Source organism: Mus caroli, chromosome 12 (genome assembly GCF_900094665.2).
Source record: "Mus caroli chromosome 12, CAROLI_EIJ_v1.1, whole genome shotgun sequence".
Classification (NCBI taxonomy): domain Eukaryota; kingdom Metazoa; phylum Chordata; class Mammalia; order Rodentia; family Muridae; genus Mus; species Mus caroli.
In genome coordinates this window covers 98,424,333-98,450,929 of record NC_034581.1, presented here as the reverse complement: position 1 = coordinate 98,450,929, position 26,597 = coordinate 98,424,333, and the positions used below count along the sequence as shown (strand labels likewise).

Sequence of the window (26,597 nt, the reverse complement as noted above, 5' to 3'; positions counted from 1 at the left end):
AATCACTGTCCACAAAGTGATAGTAAGGCTCTACCTAGAGCCTTCACCCCTACTGACTAGTGTTCATGATACTCAAAGGTACTCCTGACTGCTACCAGAGGAGAAAGGTAAACACCAACCCAGCTACAAATCCTTGAGTCTACAATGGTGACCAGCCTGCATGATAAGCTGGTCCAACAAAAGTCATGGAAGTAAGCAACGATATCTGATTAGATTTAAGGCTCACTCCCGGAGATGGAGCCCATGCCTGATACTGCTAGGCAGCCAAGAACCTAAGAGTAGATGGGGACCTAAGGGAAAACCAAGCCCGTCACCACTTACCACAACCCACTTACCACTGTTCCACTAAGTGAAGATACAAATAAAATGACTCCTGATGTCATTCTCCTAGCCTCATAGATCAGTGCCTCTCCCAGCCATCATCAGAGATGCCTCCTCTTACAATAGATAGGGGCAAATACGGAGACCCACAGTTGAAACATGAGCAGAGAGAGAGCTTGAAGCACTCAGTCTGAAATACAATGGGCTCTTCAGAAGAGGTAAGAGTGATTGCAAGAGCCAATGAGGATGGAAGACCCCAGGGCAGCAAGGCCTTCTAGTCACAACAGGAGTGACACACATGAACTCACAAAGACTATGGCGGCATGCTCATGGCCTGCAGAGCTCTAAGCCAGACAGGGTCCTAGAACCAAGAAGGGAAGTAGACACAAGCCCACACCCCTGCTCAGAAGCTATCTCCAATGGACAACCACTGGCAAAAGAACAAAACTTTAGTTTTCCCCATTGGAGTCTCACTGGATATAGAAACCACAGTTAAGGGCAGGGCCGATGCCAGGCAGTAAATGGCCAACACAAAATGAACTCAGTGGTATTTTTAGAGGTGTTTTTGTTTTTATTGGGGGGGGGTGTTTGTTGGTTTTTTGTTTTATTGTTGTTTCTTGGTCTCATGATGGTTTCTCTCTCCCCCCTTACAGATCTCTTGTTTATATGTTATGTTTCCTAAGTTATAGTTTTTATGTGATGTCTCTGTGTGTGAATGTGTGTATCTCTGCATCTGCATTTTCCTTCTATTTCCTTTGGCTTTTTTTCTCTGTTTATTTGTTTTATTCTATTCTGATTTGTTTGGTTTTATCTTAACATATTTTATCTTTTTTTAAAAAAAGAGTGCCTGTTTGTTTTATAAAGAGAGAGAAAAGGAAAGAGTGTGGACTTGGGTGGTTGGGGAAGTAGGAAGATTCTGGGGAGGAGTTGGGGAAGGGGAGAGTGTAATCAAAATATATTGTTAAATAATTATTTTCAAGAAAAAACGTTATAGTACACTTTAACAGACTGCTTTAAAATCCTGCCTGTGAACGCCTTACTATCAGCCATGACTGGGTCTATTCCTCTTAACCTCATTTTTGATTCTACAAGCAATTTATCATCTTCCTGTTGTGAACCAGAGATCTGTGGGAAAGCCACAGCGTATCCCAGTGCTTGACTTGGGATGGCTAAAATCTCACAGTTGTGAAGAAATGAAATGCTGTGGATCAAGAACCAATGTTATCTCCAACTCCCTATAGACCTCCTCATAGGCACTTATCGTCAGCCTCCGTATCCTGTTAACGACTCAGCTGGAACGCACGGTGAAGCTTGCCAGACTTCTCAACCTTTACCAACCCCAAAGCAAGACTGGGACTTCCCCACCTTATAGCTTGGCTGAGGCTCCCACAAGGTCACTGGTACAGGAACTGATCTGTGACTTTCTTTCCCTATGTGACAATTACATGTAGCCTGGTCCATGGTGATGGATGCCATTAAGGGTCATTTGGATTTGTCTTTTCTGGCCATGGCTAAGGATAAGTGATTTTCATATTTCCTCTAAAGCACAGATTGTTATTTTATGCCAACAGTATTCTTTGAATGTCTAGAGATTTGGGGTTGGATGTTGGACATTAGAACACTCTCACTGTCTAACTTTCAGAAGACCTTTACAGTCTTCTGGTACTCACTTTGAAACACACCTAAGTTACTTGCAGATCTGCTTGGCCCTGTCAGGGCATGCATTTGAACTCTAGGACTCGTTCAGTATGACTTTAAACCAAAATTAGTTCAGTTCCAAAGGCAGGATGTGACTGACATTGGGCTCTCGACCTTAAATATGCAATTTTCTATGTCTCATTGGTTCCATACATTTTCATCTATTTACTTGGGGGTTGGAGGTGGGTCTGTTTATGCAAATGTATATGGCCAATCTCCATCCCTCTGTTTTGGATGAAAGTGTAACCCAAACTTCACACATGCATTTCCTGTAACACTGGAACTTTGATGTAGCCAGAGTTTTCATCATTCTGGCCTGGAGCTCTTCCTGCCCATTTCCAGTCATCACCACTCCTCAGAGGCAAGCTGCTCATTTAACTCAATTTTACTTCAGTCACCCGTTCAACAAACACTCACAGAACACTTAGTGTTGGCCTTACAGTGGGTATGCAGGGAGGACAAGACAGGCAAGAGCCCTGACTCATGCGGTGTTCAATACCACACAGAGATGTGAAATCACAACAGTGGTAATTGTTTTGCCAACAGGCTGAAGGTGACATAGAAACATCCACAGACAGCCATTTCCCTCCCATGGGTCATCAGAGACAGCTTCCTTGAGGCAGTGATGTGACTTAGGATCTAAACAACAAATTGGAGTTCACTGGGAGAAAAGTTGAAAAAAATACACTCCAGGGATAGGGTTCAAACAAAATTAAAGTGACTATCCTAAAATAGAATTCAAGGAGTCAAGATTCAGGAGTTCTGGACTGTGCAATGGTGATGGTGTTGAAGAGGCCCCATTGTGGCAGTTGAAAGACAGGTCAGAGCATGGGGGTGGGGGTAGGCAGGGGAGTTAGTGAGACTCTTTTGGGAGACAGTACCACCTAACAAGAGTTATAGCAGAACCTTTATCTGCATCTGCATTGGTACTGCCACCAGTCTACCTGAGATGCAACTGTGCGTAGACTCTTCCTCATTCTTCACGTCTTAGCTTGAGGTAAATTGACCAGGCTGATGATGGATGACACTGGGAATGAGGGAGAGGCAGAGCAAGGATGGTCCTGAGGCTCAGGGAGTCTGGTGGATGGGTACCACTGATGCAGATGCTGATAAAGGTTTGTCTGCAACTCTCATCAGGAAGCCGACTGGGAAAGTTGATTCCAGTTTGGTCTACTGTGCTGGACCTGGTTTTTAGCATCAGGAGGCACTGGCAGATAGGCAGTTAGCAGCACTGAGAGTTCAGAGAGAAGGGACCTGGTTGCAGATGAAAAATGTTCATCATTTGCATTGTTTCATAATGAAGCTGTGGGTGGGGTGAGATCTGTCGGAGAGAGGTGAGAGCTGCCAGCCAGATGCTGAGGCCTGCTGGCTTACAAGGATGAGCTGGAGGACAGGACCCCATTAAGGGGAGGAGGAAAAGGAGGAGGAGCACAGGTTTGAACAAAATCCAGCTGCCTAAGGGCTGAGCGGAGCAGGAGCTGAGGTCGCCCTTGTTGTCCTACAGGGAAGTCAGGTGAGGTGAGCACTCAGACACACTCTATGGCTGTACATCTGGATCTGTTTTTCTGTGGTTAAGAGCCAGACTGTGAGTTAAAAGTGACGGTTCAGGGTTAGGGACACTTGCGGACAGACAAGGTGGCAGCAGAACAGACAAAAGGGGGGAGGTGGCTTTTGATTGTGGGTTCGTTCTTATGGCTACTCTCAAGCTTGTTTAAAGCCAATATCCATGCTGGTGAGGAGAAGGAGTTTTGAGGACAGAAGATGGAATGGGAGGTTCTGGGATGGTGACAAGGGGGATGGAGAGAAAGCATCCTCTCCTGTAGGAGGCTGAAGATGGTCTGTCTATGATGTGAGGTGGGAAGAAAGGCTGGCTGAGGGTGATCACGTGTGTGTGTGTGTGTGTGTGTGTGTGTGTGTGTGTGTGTGTGTATAATGGCTGCATGTGTCCTATGTCTGGGTGCAAGTCTATTGGAGAGATGTCTTCCTTCAATCAGTAGGAAAGTAACTTGACCAGGGATGAAGGCAATGTCCCCAGGTGTGCTGGACAAAGAGGAGGCACACAAATGGGCTCTGCCAGGCTAAGCACCACCAGGGTAGGGCATCTTACAAAAGCTGGGTCGTCAGGTGGGAAAGGGTATGTATTGTTGGATGGAATGTTCTGTACCCAAGCCAGGTCAGGAGCTACCCGAAGCTGGGAATTGTGGTCACCTAGAGGAGAACAGAGTAGCCAAGAACCTGCAGGTGATACTGGGTACAGTGGAAAAGGGAGCGTACATGATGGGAGTCTGCCTGTCTCTCCTGAGCTCTGAGAGAACTCTGAGGAACTAGGGAGGGACATGGCAGCTCCACATCAGGAAGCTGGCCTGTCAGTAGTGTGACGAGTGACAGAAGAGCAGGATTTGGGTAATAGCCCTGAGAGACAATAGAGGGAGGGGTAAAAGCCAGGCTAATGGGAGGGATGGGCCCCCACTGGGCAAGCCCAGGAAAGACGGGGCCCCTGTCACCCCAACAGGTGGAGCTCACTGGCAGGGTGCACACATACAGCTGTGCTACAACTGGGCAGGGAAGAGGGAAGGCTTGGCAGGCCTAGGAGAGAGACAAGAGTTGGGACTGCCCTGGGAATGCTGGATCTGTCCTCTGGACAAGTGAGGAGGGAGTGGGGATGGGTTTGAACCTTGACAGAATGAGCCTTGGCAGGAGTTCTTTTCAGAGACTATAATACCCCAGGTTCTTGGGGAATTCTATACTTTTCAGGAAGGGTCTCTTGATTTCCTTCCTCTGAGCTCTACACTGTGTGGCAGCTTGCCTGAGGGCAGGGGGCAGAGACAGCCTCTTTCCAGGTATACACCAAAACTCTTTCTTTAGCTTCAGCCCCTCTCTAATGGTTACCAATAGTAAGGGACAATCTTTTTTGTTGCTTCCAAGTACAAAGCAAGAAGCAGCTACTTCAGCTACTCAATATAGCATTGAGTGCTATGCAGACATCACCTTGCTTTCCATTAGAGAGACCCTCTGTGTCCAATGGGGGACAGTGGGGTGATGGGGAGGTGAACTGGTACTGCTGGGCAGGGGGAATGGCAAGAGGCTAATGGGAGGGAACTCACAGTAGAAGGTTATTACTGTCAAGTATGGGCGAATGGGTGGGCAGCTCTGAGCATCGGGACTGAAGGTAGAGGGCAAGGCCAACCATTGGAGGGTGTTTGCCTACACTGACAAGAGGCTCTGAAGGCAGAGATGGTCAAGATTCTGGGGAATGTTCCATTGAAGGGCACACAGTCAGAGAGAGACAGAGTCAGAGAGATCATGAGAGTGCAGGAGAGAAGGAGGAGAAGAGAGAAAAGAGTGGGCTCTGGAGCTCAGTTTGCAGCTGGGCTGTCACCCTGTAGTGTGGTCTCTGGGACGGAAGAGACAAAGCTCTCATGGTCACCATAAGCTCAGCCCAGAGCAGACTGATAAGAAGCCAGGAAGTGAGGTCTATAAGTATGGCTTAGAGACATCCCCAGTTCCAGACAGGCCTATGCAAGGCTGCAAAGCCAAATCAGAAGTTTGGAAAAGGATTCTCCATGTAGATCTTGTAAGTTGTATCACATCAGATGCTGCAGGGAGTGTTTGGCTATCCCATGAGGTCAGGTGTGGCACGGACAAGGAACTATGTGGATATCTTTGTAACTCTGAACACAGGGGCTCCTATCATTTCTCTTCCCCACATCTGATGAAATAATTCTATCACTTGTTCTAGAAAAGTTTTACAAGCTCATGACTTTGCTGGGACATGTACTGTTTCCTTTTCCCCTTTATCTTGGCCCAGATCCCACACTGCCTTTCAGCCCACTATCTTCATCCTTCACAGAACCTCAGAGTCAAGACACAGGGCCAGAGCACCTCCTTAAAAGTATGTTAAGGCAGAAACCTTACAGATGGTGTAGGGGTGATTTGGAAACTGGACAGGGTTGGGAGGCCTAGAATGATGGCTGCACAAAATTGTCCTAAATCAAATTGTCAGTGTCAGTTAAAGCAGTAGTAACAGTGAAAGCCATGCATTGAACACCTACTGGGCCACTCTCAATCAGTCAACATGTAAGCTGGACTCCTGTTTACAAAACCAAACCTGAGGACTGATTCCTTGAGGGACAGGTTCCTTGCTCATGATGCATGTCAGAGCTGATGTAGACCTAGCCCTGTTCTACTGGAGTTTCTTACTGTCGCTCAGCTATGTAGACTTGTTGAAAGAGAAGATGGCAACAGATCAAGTTGTTTTTTCATATTCTCTCTCTCTCTCTCTCTCTCTCTCTCTCTCTCTCTCTCTCTCTCTCTCTCTNCTCTCTCTCTCTCTCTCTCTCTCTCTCTCTCTCTCTCTCTCTCTCTCTCTGGTAAATGTCAAAGAACCTATAAAAGAACAAAGCCTTTTCAAGTGCTTCTCTTTGTGTGTGTGTGTGTGTGTGTGTGTGTGTGTGTGTGTGTGTGTTCCCATGCATGGGAAGGTCAGAGGACAATCTTGGTTATCACCTCATGAGTGGTACCATCCACCTTACTTTTGAAACAGTGTCTGTTGCTGATACTGAGTCCATCAGGGAGGGTAGACTGGTTGACCAGCAAGCCCCGGGATTCTGCGAGTCTCTCTCTCTCTGTCTTTCTGAAGTAGGGATTACAAGGTCACATCAATATGCCAGGCTTTTTAAGCCTGGCATGGGAATTGAACTCAGGTCCTCCTGTTTGCAAGGCAAACACTTTCCTGGCCAAGCCCTAGGTTTGCAGATCTTTACCTGCTTTATAATAAGAGGATGAGGCAGCAGTCTGAGATCAGAAGTCATTCAGAGTTCTACAGCTACAAGTCATGGTGGTACCTACCTATAATCTCAGCCCCTGGAAGGTGGAGGTAGAAGGGCTGCTAAGAACTCCAGGCAAGCCTGAGCTCCATAGTCAGATTCGGTCTCAAACTAAGAGAAGGGAGGGAAGAAAAGGAGAGGGAAGGGAAGGGGTTGAGATGGGAAACACAGAACAGATAGCTCCTGAAAGTTGGAGATTCCTGGTGTTTTGAGCAGCTGGCCCCAGCAGGGGCTGCTCAATCCACCCCCAAGCCTCCACTAGGAAGACCTTGGAGTGTCTTTCTAGGGGGGACAGTCAAGGAGTGGGGGTCAAAGTGTTAAAAGGAATTAAGTTTGGCCTAAATGTTTTTCCATACAGAGTGCTCTGTAACTCAACTTGTTATGTAAACAAACTGTAACCCATCAGTGTAACAATCAGGAGTGGCCAACCACAGATGGCCAACTGTTCAAAACACTGTAAGATAAGGTGCTCACAAGCCAGCTAGGCTGTCCACAGCTCACTTGTATTTTCTATAGGTCACCTGCTGTCACTGTGAGTTAAACCTGTCCATGTCCTTTATTTGCTTTATTTGTATTCTTTGCTTTCGGACTCCCCGTATGTAGCCAGCTTGGCATGAACTCATGATCCTTAGCATCTCCACCCCCATCCCAGTTCTGGGGTACAGGCCTACCCTATCACATATGTCTGTTTCTTGCTCAGACAAAGTCTAACTATATAATTTTGGCTGGCCTGGAACTCGCTTTGTAGACCAGGTTGGCCTCAACTTCACAGAGATCCACTTGCTTCTGCTTCTAGCTCCTGGGTGCTGGAACTACAAGCTGGCCTTCTGTCTTTTGGGGGAAACAAGGTCTCATGGAGCCTAGGCTGGATTTGAACCCCTAGGTAGTGAAGGATAACCTTGAATTTCTGATCTTCCTACTTCTACCGCCCAGCAATGCTTGGGTTGCAGGTGTTTGCCACCATGCTCAGCTTACGTGGTGCTGAGATAGAACCCCAAGGCTTAGTGCAGGCTAGGTAAACATCCTACCAACTGAAATGCAGCCCCAAGCTCTGATTTCCATGTTTTCAGAGGCATGTATATGATGGAAATGCACATCGGTGGGAACAGATGGGTAGATCGAAAGGCTGGAAGCCACTTCTGACTTTGAGGATCAGGATTGTGGTCCTCGTGACTGCAAGACAACACGCTTTCTCGTTCCTCATAGTTTTAAGCATACATGGAGGAAATCAGAAGTCATAAAAAGCCCAGGGGTCGGAACAGAGCCCTGGCTGGTATCCCAGTTAGCATCAGCCTCACCTGTGACCCATGCCAAGTTACACAACCACACCTTCATGAGACCTTATTGCTCATTGTAGGATCAGAACATACACACTACTGCTTCGCGGAGTTTCTGTGAGGCTCAAGGGAGACTCCAGAGAAGAATGGGAGGTCCCCCACCTGGTCCCTGAGCTTACCTCCTGACAATGGGTCCCTTCTATTTTACAGATTCCCTTCCTTCCAAATGGGCACTTCTTCCTTTTACCGAGTTCTCCTATTGGTTGGCTTCTGTGCTCCAATATTCTGCATGTTGTCATCCAATCCCTACAACCGAGAGTCCTCCCACCTTCCCTCTATGAAGAAAAACCCGGCCTCCCAGGTGTCTCCCAGCAACACCAGATTCGCCTTCCTCCTGTACCAGAGGCTGGCTCAGGAAAACCCAGGTCAGAATATCCTCTTTTCTCCTGTGAGTATCTCTACCTCCCTGGCCATGCTGTCCCTGGGGGCCCGCTCAGCCACCAAGACACAGATCCTCCGGACTCTCGGCTTCAACTTCACGTGGGTTCCGGAGCCCACCATCCACCTGGGCTTTGAGTATCTCGTCCGCTTGCTGAACGAGTGCCACCAAGGCCGAGAATTGAGGATGGGCAGCGTCCTCTTCATCAGGAAGGAGCTACAGCTGCAGGCCATGTTTCTGGACAGGGTCAAGAAGCTTTATGGGGCAAAAGTCTTTTCTGAAGACTTCTCAAATGCTGTCACTGCCCAGGCCCAGATCAACAGTTACGTGGAAAAGGAGACCAAAGGGAAGGTGGTGGATGTAATCCAAGACCTTGACTCTCAGACAGCCATGGTCCTGGTGAACCACATCTTCTTTAAAGGTGAGGCTGATTTGTCCTTCTCTTTCTCTTTCCTTCATTTCTCTTTTCTGTTTTTTAACCCTTTCCTTCCCTTTTTATGTACTTGGATCTCTTTGGTTTGATTGTTTGTTGAGTAGGGTCTTAATGCATTTCAAGATGGCCTCCATCAAGCTACGCAGCCGAGGATGGCCTTGAACTTCTGATTCTCCTGCCTCCATCTCCTTAGAGCTGGGGTTCTAAGTGTGTTCACCATATCCCATCGACGCAGTGGGGACTGAACCCAGGGCTTTGTGCAAGCTACACACCTCTGCCACCAACAGAGACACGACCCCAGCCCACCCCTGATTTACATTTCTTTTCCTTTTGGTGTTGTGTAGTTAAGGAAACGGGTGTGTACAACAGATGTGTGTAGACAGCAGGGTGTGTCTGACTCCTCATCAGCGTTGCAAGTAGCTACCTGTACATTCTTGGCTGTCTTCTTTTCCTTCTTTCTAGCTGCCATTCATCAATTAATATGGGACCTCGTTTATCTCTGTGTTAGCATGAAGCAAGGGGCTGTCCTAAAGAGCTCTGCTAAGCAAGGAGGGCCTCAAACTGTCCTCTGGAACTATTGAGAAAGAAAGAACTTGTATTTTGGCATTGACCATTATACTACTTCCTGGACATTTCACAGCAGTGACTTTAAAATGCCCTGTCTGGTCATTTTAAAATTCCAGCCAATGGTGAGAATAGTTTTAAAGATTTGGAAGTGTAGACAAACTGCTCTGTCACTCACTGTTTAGAGCTTTGCTGTTACAAAGCCATTGTCATGAAGGACACTGATCTGAAGCCGAATGTGTATCAGCTTTGAAGGCACACAACTCTGAGTTTGGGGTCTACCTCTGCCCCCTTCTTGTTCCACAGTCCTAAGTGTGTTTCTGAGAAAGATCTGCCAAGGGCTAAGTGTCCACTCTGGGCCGGTCTCTGCCTCTTGCCTGGGCAATCACTAAGCACACACAGCCTCACAGGACCATGCCTGGAGTTGAGTGCCTGGTCTTCAGAGCTGTGTGTGCCACTGTGTCATGGTTCCTTCCTTCCCTCCATCCTCCCATCTTCCCAACCTCCAGTCCATCCAATCAGCTATTCACCCACACATCCATTTTCCTATTAACCAATCCAGTCCATCAATCTGTCTAGCCATCTACCCACGCATCCTCCAAACACAAAATAAGAGGGCAAGGAAACTGACCTGCTTTCCTTTGTTGATGAGATACCTTCATTTGCTATATATTATCCTGTTTTGGTTTATTTCTAAAGTCATATGCACAGCATAAGGCTGTTTTAAAGTGTCCAAGTGTTAAAGGGTCTTCAGTTTTGCTGGCATCTTCAACAAGGCTACACTGTGATTGGAAGCATAGACAAGCTGATGACTGTTACGCATGTCTGTCTAGAGCAGAGGTCCTCAACTTCTGAGTTACAACCTCTTTGGGGGTATCAAATGACCCTTTCATAGGAGTTGCATATTAGATACCCTGCATGTCAATATCTACATTACGATTCATAACAGTAGCAAAATTACAGTTGTGAAGTAGCAGTGAAGTAACTGTATGACCAGGGCTCACCACAGCATGAGGAATGGTATTACAGGGTAGCACCATCAGGAAGGTTGAGAACCACGGGGCTAATCCTCGGCTGTTTGCTAGGATGGTGTATTAAAGAACACTGTTCTGAGCCCAGATGAGCCTCAGATTTGAAGGTGGATTTCTGTAATTCCACAGCTCATTTTCCTCCTCAGAAGGAAGACTCCATCTCCTCAAGAAAATGAGCTCCCTCCCACAATCCCTGCTCTTCCCCACTGTAGACCAGTAATCGACTCTGTGCCTCTGCAACCTGCCTATGTTAGACAATTCACATGTCTAAGTGGCAACTGAGATAGGATTCCAGGCCATGTCATCCCCTGCTTTTGTGTGTAGCTAAGGTTCATCCATACTGTCTAACATTTATCAGAAGTCACTCTTTTTCTAGCCAGTTTCTGTTTTCTGTACTTTCCCTTTCTTTTCTATTCTTCGTTCTCGTTGCTAAATGCTAATTTGACACCGTGAACGGAAGCTAGACATTGCTCCTACAAGGCTTGGATCCAAACATGTGAGCTAGCTCCCATCTCTCCTTCATAATAGCAGAAAAATAGTTATCTGGACAGACAATACTGTGTGTCAGATGGTAGGTATGCAGGCTGATTTTACTTCAGGCTACTGTGAATACCTTACTGTGACATTAGTGAACACTCATTTTGTGTGGATGTTGTTTTGCGCCTTTCTAGTGTGCATCCAGGAGAAAGACTGCTTGGTCATATGGTAATTCCACTCTCGACTTTAAGAAGCTGGGAGCTGTGTCTGCAGAGCTGACAGCAACAGTGGCTCAGGAATCCAGTCTTTTTCATGTTCTCACTGCTATTGCTTTCTTTTCTAAATTTTAGTTTATTTATTTAGTATGTGTGTGTGTGCGTGAGTGCACATGCGCGCGTGTGTGTGTGTGTGTGTGTGTGTGTGTGTGTGTGTGTGTGCGTGCATACGTGTGCGTGCGTGCGTGTATCAAAAGACAACATATAGGAGTAGTTCTCTTCGTCCATCACCAAGGACTGAACTCAGGTTGTTCGGCTTGGCCAGAGGCACCTTTGTCTAGTGAGCCATCACACCAGCCCTAGTATTTCTTATTATCCATCTGTCTGATGACAGCCATGGTGCTGAGCAGTGGTAACTCATTATGGCTTCGCTCTGCATTCCCTAATGACTAATGGTGTTTTCCCTCTTGCCTCGGGCTTATTGGCTCTGTAAACAGTCTATCTCTGGGCAGTAAAATTTTAAGCTCGTTCTTTCCATCTCAGCTTTCGGTTGCATAGCTGAATATATTCATACAGAAGATAGGGTACACCTCACTGGTTGTCACTTCACTGTTAGTGTCTGTTTATCTTCTCTGCTTTTCTTTCTCTGTGTCTCCATAATGCCATTCTTTCTGTTGAAATATTTTCGAGTTTACATTTTCCAAGCTTTTAATTCATTTTTCTTTCACTCTCACTTTACTTTCCTAGGGTTGACCTGGGGATGGCAATTGGCATGGGATTTTAATGTAGTTCATGTTGACACCAATCATGATTCCAATAGTTGTAAATTTTTAAATCAGTGGTTACATTTCTTCCTTCTCTCTAATGTCATTGTCATAAATCTTACTTCTGCACATGTGTGCTCAACAATATAGATTTATTATGATCAATTAATTTTGTTTTAAAAGGAATTTGTTTTATGTTATGTGCATGAGTGTTTGTCTGCATGTATGTGTACCACAGTGTGCTGTGCCTGTAGAAGCCAGAAAGGGGCGCCAGATCCCATAGAACTGGAGTTATATTCAGTCATGAGGTGTCATGTAGGTGCTGGGAACAGAACCCAGGTCCTCAGCAAGAGCAATCAATGTTCTGGACAGCTGAGCCATCTCTCCAGCCTCAGAGAGGACAACATAACAGGAAAACCTGTTTGTCTAGATTTCTTCTTTATTTAGGGGCAATGTCTCACTCTATAGTCAAGAACTTGCCTTCTCCATCAAACTGGACTTGAACTTACAGCAAGCTCTCGGCCTCTGCCCCCAAGTGTTGGAATTGTAGTGTGTACCACTACATCTACCTCCCACTCACGCTGTCTCCCATGTTTCACATCATTTCTTTTCTGGAGTGAATCCCAGTTACTGTCCCATCCCAACCACAGAGGCCTCTAGCACTGGCAAAAGCTCACTTGCTTTGGTTTGGTCCTGCTGCTGTTCAAGACTTGTATTTTCTGATAAGAAGCCATCTGCTCATGGTGTTGAGGTCGTCTCACATGTGAAGTTTCTTCTTTGCCTTTTGACTGATTAAGATACCTCTAAGTATGGAATCCTTAACTGCGTCGGAAAGTTTCTATAAACTGAGTTTTGGGAGCTTCTGAATGGTTGCTTCTTCCCGTGACCACCCTCCCTCCCTCATTCCTTTCTTCTGCTTTTGGGAGTTCCACGATGTGTATATTGCTCTGCCTGAGGGTATATCCCAGCTTTTCACCTTCCTCCATCTTTGTCTCAGTATCCCTCATCTTACAGACTTATTGATACATTTTCTAGCTCAGTGTTTATTGTCTTCTGTTAGCTCTCATCTGCTGCTGAGTCTCTCAAGTGAAACGTTCATTTCTGCTACCATATCTTCTAATTCTACTCGATGACTTCGAATCATTTCTCTAACTGCAAGCAAAAGCTTATTAAATACAGTTTTTTAAAAAGCTCCTTGAGGATGTTCAAAATAGCTGCTTTGGCACGTTTGATTAATGAGGCCCATATCTGGCTCTCCTTAGAAACACGTGCTCCCCACCCCCTAAAGTTTGGGGCATATGTTCTTGTTTCTTTTCATATCGGATTTTATTTTGTTTGCTTTCTTTAAAACATTTAAATTATTTATTTTAGCTGTGTGTAAGCACATGTGTGTCGTGTGTTGAGTATTTATGGCTGCCTATGGAAGGGGACATCAGATCCCCTGGAACTGGAGCTACAGGCAGTTGTAATCCGGGACCTGAACTGGGTCCTCTGTAAGAGCAGTGAGGGTTCCTAACCTTAGAGCCATCTCTCTAGACCCTTCGTATGTTGTTAATAATGTAAATCTATTCTAGACATGAACTACTTCCCCTTCAGAGGGTTAGTCGCTGTTGTTCGTTGGAGCAACCTGTAGCTTCCTGTTTCTTCAGAATAGATTCTTTAAAGTCACAGACGTCTTCTTAGCTGGCAGATCTCCCAATCTTTGTAGAGGATCACTGTGTGTATTACGACTTGCCATCCACACTCTGCTCGCAGTCTGTAATTTTGACTCACCCTTTATTTTCTGTCTGTGCACCCCGAGGCCAGCTGTCAGTGAGAGCTCTGAATCGCCCAGATAGTTTCGAAGGTGCCTACAGCTTTACTCATGTCTGGGGCCTCTTTGTGTTGAGATATGGGGGAGGTGTCCAAATCTCCTGTAAACATTTGATTCTTTAGATGTTTATTTATCTCTCTGCCATCTTATCTATTACCCATCCTCCAGCCAGGAAGTGAGGACACTTGTTGCATATGAAATACACTCCCACACCTCTGGGTAGAAGACAGTAGGCACCGAGTGTACCTCAATCAGTTGTGAGGGGAGGCTCCCCGTTACGATTCAGCCATTTGCCTTGAATGGCCTCTCCTTGGGTCACCACAGCTGACTGGGACCATGTTTAGAGAAGGGTGGCTATGCAGAGGGACTTGCTTTGTCAATTTTGCTGACAGGACCTTCCTCCTGTTTTCTGTTTGCCCTCCTAAGCAGTGCGGTTAGTGCATCATTTGTCTTGACTGTTAAGCATTGCTGGAGGTGTTTCAGAGTTCCACCTGCTTGTCTTGGCACATGTCCTCGGGGAGATGATATTTGCCTTGGCTGAAGCCCAAGTCAGATTAAATACTGGCGGCTTTTATAAGTCATTCTCCTGGTGTTGCAGGAGGCAGGTCAGATAAAGACAATTCCTTGAGAATGAGTCTAGGACTGTTTTTGTTTTGAGAATATGTTTTCTCTGTGTAGCCTAAGATAGTCTCACACTCACAATCTTCCAGGCTTGGCCTCCCGTGTTCTGGGATTGCAAGTGTGAGCCACTATGTATGGCCTGAGAATGAGTCTTTAGAGTATTACAGCCCCATCTGGATATCACTGTAAATGTGGGCTGTGATTTTTCCAGACCATACAGAAGGAAGAATGAGGTGTGGTACTCAAGCCTGTTGGAATGCCACAAACTTTACCACTTCTAACGAGACCCAGTTTATTTTCTTTAATATCTTGTTTCTCAGCTGTAAGAATCAGAGGATTTTCAGAGTTCTAAAGGAATTGATTTTGACCACTGTTGGCAGGAATGTGTGTGTGTGAGTGTGTGTGTATGTATGTATGTATGTATGTATTATGCAAGTGTGTGTATGGTATGAATGTAGTGTTTGGTGTGTATGTATGCATATGTGGTATAATATTTATTGTATATGTGCAAGTGTATATGGTCTGTGGGGGTATACATAGTATGTTATATATGTGAAAGTCCATGTAGTAGTGGGGATATGTGGTATGTATGGTATATTTGAGAGGGTATGCAAGTACATATATGGTATGTGTTTATGTGTTTGTGTGTGCAGGTGGTATATGTGTATGGTATGTATATGTATGTAGTGTATGTGTGTTATGTATATGTGAGGAGTGAATGTGTGATATATGTGATGCACATGTTTGTCTCCCTCTCCTTCTCTATGTGTAGTGTATTGTATAGTGTGAACATGTGTTATGTATACATATATACATATATACATATATGCACACATACACATATACATATATACATATGTGTATTATGTGTGGTATAGAGTGTGTGTATGGTATGGTGTGTGTGTAAAGGGTTTGTGCATTGTGTATGTGTGTTATAGGTATGTGCATGGCGTATGTGAGATGTATATTATGTACATATGTGTGTGTTGGGGGATGTATGGTGTAGTATGTGTGGTAATTTACATATGTGTGTTTGGGATCAAAGTCTGTGCCTTGCAAAGCTAGTTATCGTGGTTTTTATGGAAAATTGAGTGTTTATAGGTCCTCATCTGCCTGTTTTTACCTCGCAGCTTTCAGGGTTGTAAAGCCCCCTCTTCTTCTGCATTGACTTAAGCCCTCCCTTCCTTTGCAATGATGTAAACCCTCTCTTCTTTCTCCATGCTAGCCAACTGGACCCAGCCTTTTAGTACTGCAAACACAAACAAGAGCTTCCCATTCCTCCTGAGCAAGGGCACCACTGTACACGTTCCCATGATGCACCAGACCGAGTCGTTTGCTTTCGGAGTGGACAAGGAGCTGGGCTGCTCTATTCTGCAGATGGACTACAGGGGAGATGCTGTGGCCTTCTTTGTCCTCCCTGGCAAGGGCAAGATGCGGCAGCTGGAGAAGAGTCTGTCTGCCAGGAGGCTAAGGAAGTGGAGCCGCTCACTCCAGAAAAGGTAAGCATCGCTGTCAGCTTGTAGGGAGCTGTTCATCCGAGGATGGGGAATGTGCTGGTAGCTGTTCAGTGAAAGCTCCTGTGTACCAAGCCTCCTCTGCCTGCCGGATGATGATGTTGGTACTGTGTCCACACAGCACCACATGAACATCACCGTCACCTGGTACACACACAGTTTCCTCATCCTCTTCTTCCATCTTCCCAGATGGAAACAGACACTGGTAACTTCTCTGTCACTGGGACAAAGCACCAACCAAAGGCAACTTAAGGAGGAAAGAACTTACTTTGACTTACATGCCCAGAGGATGAAAGTCCGCCATGGCATAGAGTGTAGGCTCAAAGTAGTAGGCATGGTGACCGGAACAGGAAGCTGAGGGATAACCCCTTTCACTACAAGCATGAAGCAGAGAGTGAACCAGGAGTGGGGCAAAGCTGCAAACCTCACCCCGGTGAAGTACTTCCTCCAGCAAGGCTGTACTTGTCATAACCTCTCCAAGTGACGCCACCAACTGAGGACCGAGGATTCTGATGTCTCTGTGAGAGACATTTCTCATTCAAACCACCACAGTGAATCACCCAGGCCGCACACGCAAAGCTTTTAAGTCCAAGCAGAGTTCACTCCAGAAACCAAGTCTTACTGAATCCCCTGAAACTGTTTTTATAAAAGCAAGTGAGCAAACCAACTGAAATCTTGGTGCTCATTTGTAGACAGAGGAGCACAATGCTGCTAAGTCACTGAAGGTAGAGGTTGCTGAGTCACTGAAGGTAGAGGTTGCTGAGTCACTGAAGGTAGAGGTTGCTGAGTCACTGAAGGTAGAGGTTGCTGAGTCACTGAAGGCAAAGGTTCCTGAGTCACTGAAGGCAGAGGTTGCCGAGTCACTGAAGGCAGAGGTTGCCGAGTCACTGAAGGCAGAGGTTGCCGAGTCACTGAAGGTAGAGGTTGCCGAGTCACTGAAGGTAGAGGTTGCCGAGTCACTGAAGGTAGAGGTTGCCGAGTCACTGAAGGTAGAGGTTGCTGAGTCATTGAAGTAGAGGTTGCTGAGTAACTGAAGGTAGAGGTTGCTGAAGCTGCATTACTCCCTAGAAAGTGGTAGGGAGTACCTGGGAGGTAGCAAGTGCCTAATAACAGCCATGTTGTTAGCACTGTAAATATTGTAGCGAGTACAAGGAGATTGATCATGTGATATGGAAGATTATTGAATATTTATTTTTAGTCTCTTCACATGACTCCGTGGCATCTTCATCCTCCTCCGTGTTTGTCAGCTAAGTGGAAAGGAAAGATGAGGTTTAGAGCAGTAGTCATTTAAGGAAGATGAGGACCAATGCCTGGGAAGGGCAGGTAAAGTACCCAGGAGCTTGTGAACAGAGGAAGCCTGCTTTCATCTGCGGAATACATCAAGGGTGCAGCGATGACACCAGCCACGGGCATGGACATGGAAGATGGGCTGGGTATTTCCAGGCTCCTGGCTTTTTATTCCAATGGGATACAAGACAAAACAGATTTCAAAACAGCAAAAAAAAACTTCTTCCAAGGCAAAATGATAATGCAGATCAAAAAGAAACGGGGTGGCAAGATTACTAATGGACCACACAAGTGAGGCTTCTCCAGGTCCCCAATTCTTGTTTGGGGCTCCCTTTTATGAGGCTCAAGAGGAGGAGGTTGGGTACTAAGGGCATCGCAAGGGTGGTTCTCTGTTTTGATTGATAGGTGAGGTCGGGTCATCAGTCATCTGTTTGCTGCTCACGTCCTTCTCATCATGCATCTTGTTGTGACCATATGCACACTCAGTGATGCACAGAATAAGATGGCAAATACGGAGTTCTCCCTAAAAGCTCACATAATTTGCCTTAGTGCACCCGAAGCAGTCTCAGCCAGATGGTCCATTGCCCACACACAATTCCTGACTGTGTTCTAGGACACGTTACCAAGGAGTTTTTAAGGGAAGTAAATTACTCCATCAATTAACGCAAGTACGTGTGCATCTTTGTGCAGCTTGGGGTTCCCAGGTGGCCAACATTGTCTGGAGGGGTAGTGTGCACAGCTCAGATCAAATGGATTCCAAGCTGTTTTCTTTGTGTTACCTGCCTCAGGGGGAACATGAAGACATAGAGGCTGTGGTGGTGGTGGTGGGGGAGTGCTTCTGATAGAGGCACAGCGCTGACAGAGGCAGAAGAAGGTGGAGACTCAAGAGGCTTGCAGCCTTGTCAGGGTTTCTTCTCCTCTCCCGCTGCACTGGTACCGGGTGAAGGAGAAAGACAAGGCCTTTGGGAAGTCGCAGGAAGGCAGAACACAGAGGGAGCCAGCAAACCCTGAGGTGCCCAGGAGAGCAGGAAAGGAGTTGTCTGGGGTACTAAATGTCGGGGAGTTTTGTCAGATGAGGACTGAGGTATCTCTCCGGGGTCTTGGGCTTTTCTTTCTATGAGCAACTGAGCAAATAAACATTGGCAAAGCACTACAGTTAAGCCTAACCATCTTTAAAAAATAGGAGAAATGCTATTGAATGTGCCCAGGAGAGCAGCCCATGGTAACTGCTCAATAGATGAGAGGCGTTTGCTCTGGGGTAGGAAAGCCATGACAGAGGAAGAAAACATGCCAAGCTGTAGGTTTGTGCTGACCAATGTGGTAGCCTCTGGCCACAAGTAGTCTTCCATATTTAAATTTAGTAAAATGGAATAAAATTAAGAACAGTGAGATGGCTCAGTGGGTACAGATTCTGCCTTCCAAGCCAGACAACCTGAGTTTGAACCTTAGGATCCACAATTTAGAAGGAGAAGACTGACTCCCAAAGGTTGTCCACCACACAAACACACATTCACACACACATACACAAACACAAATGCATACACATAGACACACACACCCTACACACACCTAGAGACACACACACACTACACACACAAACATATACACACATCCTTGCACACATGTGACACTGAGCCTCATCAATCAATCAGTATAACAAATGAATTAATTAAAATAAGAGTTCGACTCATTGTTTTCTATAGGCAAGTGTCAAATTATTCAGTAGCACAGTGGCAAGCATATTGGACAGGGTATATGTAGGTATATTCCCAGCATGGTACAACACTCTGTGGGGTTTTGTCACCCTGAGAGATTATTAAGAAGTCCTTCTAGGCAGGACCAGGTGATGTGGCTGCTACCATCACTTCCTGATGTCCCCACTGGTGTCTGCTGTGGTACCCATGCTGATCGATCATCTCACCTCCGGTCCTTACTTGATTATAGGATCCCTATGTTTTATTCCGATCCCCAGAGATGAGCTTGCTTACCTGAGAGGCTCAGAGACAGAGCAGCCTGGTGCTTTGGGACTGGGGTCAGTGGACTTCTCTGGCACTCAGTAACAGGGCTGGAGAAAGCACCCTCCAGTAGTGCCACATGGAAGTAGAGATCGGGGATATCCTAACCTTGTCTCTTCCCTTTTTATTCTCCATAGATGGATCAAGGTGTTCATTCCAAAATTTTCTATCTCTGCTTCCTACAACCTGGAAACCATCCTCCCCAAGATGGGAATCCGCGATGCCTTTAACTCAAACGCTGACTTCTCCGGAATTACAAAGACACACTTCCTGCAGGTTTCTAAGGTAAACTGATGGAGATGTGTGCGAGAAAGTCCACACCAGAAGGCACAGCTAAGGAAGGACTCCCATCTTACTGCGAAGGTCACAGTCTGGAGAGGGTGAGGTGTTTAACAGCCAAAGGAAAGGCCAAGTCTTGTGGCTGCCAGGCCTGGGACACCTGACTCACAGATACACATAATCCCTCTTCAAGAAAATAATCTGTGCTTCTTTTAAAAGCAGGTCTGTTCCTAGCAAGCAACACAGTTGCCACATGCCTGAATTGGAAGAACAGATAGGCATCTAACATCTCTTCCTTCCCCACCATCATTGAATTCCCAAACAGCTGTTAGGCAGCTGCTGCCCAGGTGTCTTTTGTACCTGTGGATGTGGCTTTTGTCCTAAAGGGGGAGGGACGGAGCTAAAAGCCAGATATTTTGGTCCTCGTGAGAAATTATTGAATTCAATTCCCGAGTGATACAGCAATTGTTGCATCTGAAATCGCTTAGTCTGGTAGTCTAAATCGGTGTCCCATGTCCTCATGACCCACAGAAAGTCTCTTCATTTACTGGGTTGTCTGTCTAGCCTCTATCCACATCCAAGTCCATACTCATCAGGTTTTTTATCTGGTTAATTTATGTTTACTTATGTGTTAATTTGACAATGGTGGTCAGATATTGTTCTGAGGACATTTTTGTCATTGGTCACCAGGGAAAAAAGACTGAGAGGTCCCCCATGGGACATAATGAGCCCAATAGAACTTTACCCACTGGGAACACTCCTATGCACCTGAAAAGCTGTCCTCAAGGCAGTTCCCAGCCCATGGTGTATCTTTGACGTTGGTCATAGGCTGAGAGCCTCTTCCCTAGAAGAGAAAGCAGTATCAGCCTTTGGTAGCAGAAGGCTCAGGACACAGTTTCTCTGGGACCCACTGACACCTGTCCTCCCATTTACAGGCTGCTCACAAGGCTGTGCTGGACGTCAGCGAGGAGGGGACAGAAGCCGCAGCAGCCACCACCACCAAACTTATAGTCCGCTCAAGGGACACCCCATCTTCTATCATTGCCTTCAAGGAACCCTTCCTGATTCTACTTCTAGATAAAAACACAGAATCCGTTCTCTTTCTAGGGAAAGTTGAAAACCCCAGGAAAATGTAGGTTGGCGATGAACTGTTGGCTGGTCTCACACTGATCATGCCCAAGAAATAGGTGTGTGTTGGAAGACGCTTACAGGGTGATATCAAGTCTCGCTTCCTTACTTGAGGCCCCCTTGACCCCAACAGGAGCCTGTTGGCCCTCAGGATTAGCACACTGGGGCCCAATCATAGAAGAGACAGCAGGGCCTGGTCACCCTGCCAGTGGCCCCTCCCACCTGTTTTCCCATAAAGCCTTTTCCTGGAATGTGGCAGGTCAGGCAGGGCTCCATTCTAAGAGTTCCAGGGAGCTCTTAGAAATGATGACACACAGGAATCAGTACCTTTGCTTTTATGGCTGGCTCCCAGCACTGCATTCAATAAACCTAAAATGTGGACTCAGTGGTAACAGACCCCCCCTTCCTCCCCCATCACCAGGGCCCTAAGCTGAAAATGAGGGATTGCCCACTTCTGAGTGGCTGGGTGACATTCAGTGGTGACGTTGCGGTAGCTATGTGGTGGGTTCATTCTCTCATTTGCTCAATTGAGCTCTTCAGTGGCTCCTGGCATGCTGGGTCTAGGAGAGAGAGAGAGAGAGCATTCAATATCGAGGAAATGTGCACAAAGAGGTTGCAACAAATTAGGGTAAGTGTCAAAAAAGCTGTGTAGGATAGTGGGGACACTCATAGGAGAGGCATGGGAGGGGCAGTGGGAAGACCCTGTGGTTGGAACAATGTGTGTTATAGGCGTGCATTTACCTAAATGGAGAGAGGGTGACACAGGAACACACACTGCCTGGGAAGCCGCCTAGGTCAGGTAAGGGATGGGAATGGGAACCTCACTGGGTTTCTTAAGCAGGAACATACCAAGTGTCAGTGCAGAATGGGTTGAAAAGACCTCTCCAATGTGGCCACCTTTCTGGCCCCAAGACTGTGGCTGTTTATATTGACAACAGCTTGGCATATCCTGAAAACCACACTGAATGCCCCCCGGGGCCCTGGAGGTAGAGGCAGCTCCCTGCCTTCACCTCCACTGTCTCTTCAGCCCCGCCCCCACTGCCAGGTGTCCTGTGCAGGCTCCTGGCCACTTCATTTCACAGCACTGGCAAGTCCCCTGCAACCTTTAGCAAAGCTCAGGTTCCTTTTCTGAAGGCACTGGTGTCCCCCATCCCCACCTCCCACCCCCCACCCCCCCCCCCCATCCCAAAATGCTGGATTTACCAGGCTGTTACATAGGGAAAAAAAAAAAAATCAAACCAGAGAGATGTATGCAGGCTTACAGAAGAAAGTTGGGTGGCAGCGCCCTCTGCTGGGCAGCAAGCAAAGTGCAGGTTGGAGGGCTGGAATGTTGTTTGTGAGGTGTGAATGGGAAAACCTTGTCCCCATGGGCTGGTCCATGAGTTCAAAATCATCGGTAGCAGAACACCAAGATTGACTAAGCTTGGCATGACTGTCCTACCAAATTTGACTAACAGGTATTCTAAAGGCAGATAGAGCTAATAGAAATCAGGATGACATCATCTCCAAAAGGCATCTCAGTGAACAGTCAAACAATAGATTCCCAGTACTGAACCCAGAGTACCAGGCTCTAGGCTGTTCATGCAGTTCCAGAGTCACTTGTCCGATGTCTCTAGCTGTGATGGTCAGGATTGACTGTCAGCTCTACAGAGAGCATTCGTTACTCTCGCCTTTGTGTCTACGTATGCAGTGCGACCAGCTGCCTCAAGCTCCGGCCACCGAGACTTCTCTGCACTGTACCCTTTGCTTTCTTACGCTGGTTTTTCCAGGTTGTTTATTGGTCAGGACCACAAGACGAGTAACTATTATTCTAGCCAGCCTCAAGCTCCAGCCACCGAGACTTCTCTGCACTGTACCCTTTGCTTTCTTACGCTGGTTTTTCCAGGTTGTTTATTGGTCAGGACCACAAGACGAGTAACTATTATTCTAGCCAGCCTCAAGCTCCAGCCACCGAGACTTCTCTGCACTGTACCCTTTGCTTTCTTACGCTGGTTTTTCCAGGTTGTTTATTGGTCAGGACCACAAGACGAGTAACTATTATTCTAGCCAAGCTCTATGTCCTACACATCAGACATCTCCTCGATGAGCCGTCCTTCTTTGTTTAAACCTTTTGCTGTCCCCACTTCCTGTATATTCTGCTTGAGCAGGGTGTGCAGAACATGGTCTCTTCTGTGTTAACCAGCCTTCAGGATGCAGAGCTGAGCTGGCTCCGTGGCAGCTACCAAAGCAGCTTAGAATGTAAATAAAACAATGGCTGCCCATTCCTGTCTGTGTAGGAATATTTTAAATATTGTAAACCATGCGGGGTACCCTGGCTAGGGCACGGGGCATTCGGAATTTCTAAGTGGATGTTGAATCAATCTGCAGGCCTTGAACTGAACTGAGTACCTACTATGCGCAGAAACAGTCCTGAGGCTGGGGTGTGGTCAAGAATCACTCCCACATTGTGGAGTTTACAGTGAGGTAGGAGGAAAGGGGAAGAGTTAACACTTGCTGAGACGAAGGCTGCTCACATGGGCTGAAAGCACTTGTGTAAATACCAGCATTGGGAAGACCACCGCGTGCACCGTTATGGCTTCAGCTTGTGTCTCTGTCCTACAGGGCACAAGACACCGGTAAGAGCTGCTTCTGGGGTCTGACACTGGGGACCTCATGAGCAAGATAGTACCCAGCATGCAGGCAAGATGCAGAAGGGACCAAGCTCAGGAAAAAGGGCTACAGTTCAGGCTCTTTGAGACAGAATGGAAAGGCAGCCCTGCCCCATGTCGACTGTGCATCCTTTAGGACTCTGTTTAATCTCCATGTGCTTTGTCCCTACTCTAAAGAGCCCACACCTCACCCCACCCAGCCCCATGTCATCAAGTTGCCCAATGAGCAAGCACACTGAGAATGCTAAGGAAGACTGGTCCCAGATCACCAGTGCTCAGGGAGCACTGTCCATGTACTGGTGCGCTTACGGAGGCTTTTGTCTAGAAGATGGGGAGCAAGGATGGTTCTGATAAGCTGGGAGCTGTGGAGAACAGTGGGCATTTATGCAGACTGTCTTCCACCCACCTCCCCACACCCCACACTCCCATTCTCAGAGGCACCCATGACACCTGATACCCACCATCTACCATCCTTCCTGGAGCTAAGAATGGGCTACAGAAGAGCCTGCTCAATGGTGTGAGCTTGCTTCCGGGTGATAGCACGCCTCTTCTCTGCAGCCTGAAGGAGCCCACATATAATGGCAACATCACTTGCTTTGTGATAGCTGTGAAGATTGGCGTGATAACATGAAGCAGGCATTTGGCCCAGGACCTAACGTGTGGGGTGGCCAGTGTTCAAAATCATAAGCCACTTGTTCAGAACTGGCCTATTCATCACATTTCCTTTCTCTGCTGTTGTGGTTAGCCATACCATACTGACAGAGAGTGGGGGTCTCTTTTACTATTAATAAGGTCTGTTCTTAGACAACTTTATCCATGTATGCAATGCATTCTGGTTACTCTCTCCTGCCTTCTCACAGCCCCTTCTCTTCCTTACAAGTATTTCTCCATAATTACTAGTTTTTGTTTTGTTTCATATTTCATGGAGTTTAAATAAAGCCATCTGTGTGACCCTGCCTGGTACTCTCAGCAGTGGGTACTTAGCTGGGTCACATGTCACCTCCTCTTCCAGAATCTGTTCATTACCAATTGGTCATCAATGTGACGAAGTAAGTTTCTGTGTAGCAAATGTGTGTATCTGCAGCACACCCATGTGCCTGCCCTGTGCCAACACAACAGGCACCAGCACCAACTGTGTGGGTTATTGCCACAAAGATCCCACAGACCAAAAGCATTCTGCAAGCCAGCTTGAGAAGAGTGTGATGACACACTGTGTTACAAGCATGCCCAGAGTAAGTGACACAGCCTGGGGCAGAGATAGATGGAGGGGGTGGTTTTCTGAAGTAGGCACTGGCGTCTGTCTGAGAAGCAGAAGGGGCGGGAATGTTATTCTAGGCAGGAGACAGAGTGTGCAGGAAAGAAACGGGGCTCTTTTGCTTATCAGCAGTTGTTTGGGGTGGGGCAAGAGCAGAGTTTCAGGGGTGGGAGGTGAGGTATGAGCTTGGCAGAGCAGTGACATCCTGTGAGCATCTGGGAAAAACAGGCTCTCTGGAGACTGCCAAAGGGGAGCCGAACACAGTTCAGAACGGAGAACAGGTGGGCATTGCCAGGCCTGCAGTCAACGTAAGGGAGAGATGAGGTTAGTGCTGCCAGGGCTGGGATCCAGTGCTCCAGGGCAGGTTCTGTCACAGGCAGAGATGCTTGATCATCAATAAAAACCCAAGGCTTTGCTGGTCTAGCCAGTGTGAGGTGCCTGTGTTGGGGGTAGACCCCACAAGTGAGCAGTCTAGAGAACCAGGCAGCCAAGCAGGACTCAAAGCGGCCATTCGGGGAGCTGGGAGTCCATACCTGCCCTTGGTTCTAGGAAGTGGTCGATGAGTGGAGGGGAGATTCCTGGGAAAGAGAGAAGAGAGGCTTATTAGTGGGTGCAGCCAATTCTGTCATACTGACTGCCAGGATACCCAGAAAGTCAAACTACCAGGAAGTTACATGCGTTGAGCACCTCTGGCACACTCTGTCATGTGTCGTCTCCACTCTCTCTGAGGGCAACCTGCAAAACAAAGGTATTTGCCCCTTACAGAACAGGAAGTGGATCTCAAAAAGAGGGAACAGCCTTTTGAGTGGTGTCATGGTGGTGTCGTAGGAAGCAAAGCTTTACTCTCAAAGCATACAGTGCTGAGGCTCGGCTGGAAAAGACAGTACCAGAGTCCTCAATAAGCTCCAGTGAGGGGACACCAGAGCCTGGTCCCAGGTGAGGGCACATGGGCACGTGGCCTCGCCTCCCCACAGCTCAGGCCTGACTCCACCTCTCCCACACCGTGTCTTCTGCTCCCCACAGGACCCTGCATACAGCCAGGGTGGGAAAAGAGACAGAGGGCAAATGTCCATTCTCAGTTTCCCTGTTGAAATCCAGGTGGCCAGGCGTGGCACAAGCACGTCCACCCACTCAGCTGTTTGCAGGTTCTGTGTGGCAGGAACTTGAGAGCATCTCCAGCTCTCTCCCTGAGAGAGAGGGTCTGAAGAGATATTCAAGATGAAGAGAGGAGCTGAAAGTTACCAGCTGTCTCCTTTTTAACGTTACAATGTTATTAGTTTTATTGAGCTGTCTCCTTTTTAACGTTACAATGTTATTAGTCTTATCAGATCAAGACACGAGTTCAGTAAGAAAGCTTACAAGGGGGCTGGAGGGTGTAGCTGAATTGGTCAAGTGCAGCCCTGGAAACCTGAGGTCAGATTCCCACCGTGCAGGTTAAATGCTAGATGTGGTGGTGCGTGCTTGCAATCTCACTGGGAAAGCAGCGATCCCTGGGGTTTTTTGGGCAGTCAGCATCGTCCAACTAGTGAAGCCTAGGACCTAGTGTAAGACCCTGCCTCATAAAACAAGGTGGATAGCTCCTGAGGAATGACACCCTCTGGGTCTGCCCTCTGTCCTCCACATGAACCTGGCACCCCCTCCCCTCAACACACTCACACTTACAAGCAAGAATACAAAGTCACCTCTGTCTCATCAAGGTGCCATCATCTCTTAAACAAAATAAACCTTGGCATCAGGTGTGTGTGTGTGTGTTGTTGTTGTTGTTGTTGTTGTTGTGTATGTGTTTGTGTGTGTGTGTGTGTGTGTGTGTGTGTGTGTGTGTGTTCACAAGAGTACAGGTCCTCTGAGAGTCCAGAGAAGGATGTCAGATCTCCTGGAGCTGGAGTTACAGGCAGTTGTGAGTCACTCGATGTGGGTGCTGGGAACCAAACTCAGGTCCTTTAAAAAGGCAGTATGTGTTTTCTGCTCCTGAGCCATGGCTCCAGTGCCCAC

At 47.1% G+C, this 26,597-nt stretch overlaps 1 protein-coding gene across 2 annotated transcripts; it reads left to right on the top strand.

Annotated features, from left to right (window-relative positions):
• The first annotated feature begins 3,382 nt into the window (after window positions 1-3,382).
• LOC110307428 (serpin A9) lies at window positions 3,383-21,279 on the top strand. Of its 2 annotated transcripts, none has more exons than XM_021179672.2 (5): window positions 3,383-3,532; window positions 8,333-8,982; window positions 15,705-15,978; window positions 19,433-19,580; window positions 20,510-21,279. In XM_021179672.2, exons 2-5 carry the CDS (start codon window positions 8,349-8,351, stop codon window positions 20,708-20,710), a joined length of 1,257 nt encoding a protein of 418 aa, XP_021035331.1. In that variant the 5' UTR covers window positions 3,383-3,532; window positions 8,333-8,348; the 3' UTR covers window positions 20,711-21,279. The 2 variants fall into 2 exon arrangements, with proteins under 2 accessions (XP_021035331.1, XP_021035330.1); XM_021179671.2 differs by having other exon boundaries at window positions 3,383-3,537.
• Window positions 21,280-26,597: the final 5,318 nt, after the last annotated feature.

Excerpts from the sequence above, each read along its gene's own strand:
- LOC110307428 (XM_021179672.2), top strand. The coding sequence starts at position 8,349 with ATGGGCACTTCTTCCTTTTACCGAGTTCTCCTATTGGTTGGCTTCTGT. Across the intron at positions 15,979-19,432 it reads AGCCGCTCACTCCAGAAAAG|ATGGATCAAGGTGTTCATTC; the intron begins GTAAGCATCGCT and ends TATTCTCCATAG. Across the intron at positions 19,581-20,509 it reads ACTTCCTGCAGGTTTCTAAG|GCTGCTCACAAGGCTGTGCT; the intron begins GTAAACTGATGG and ends TCCCATTTACAG.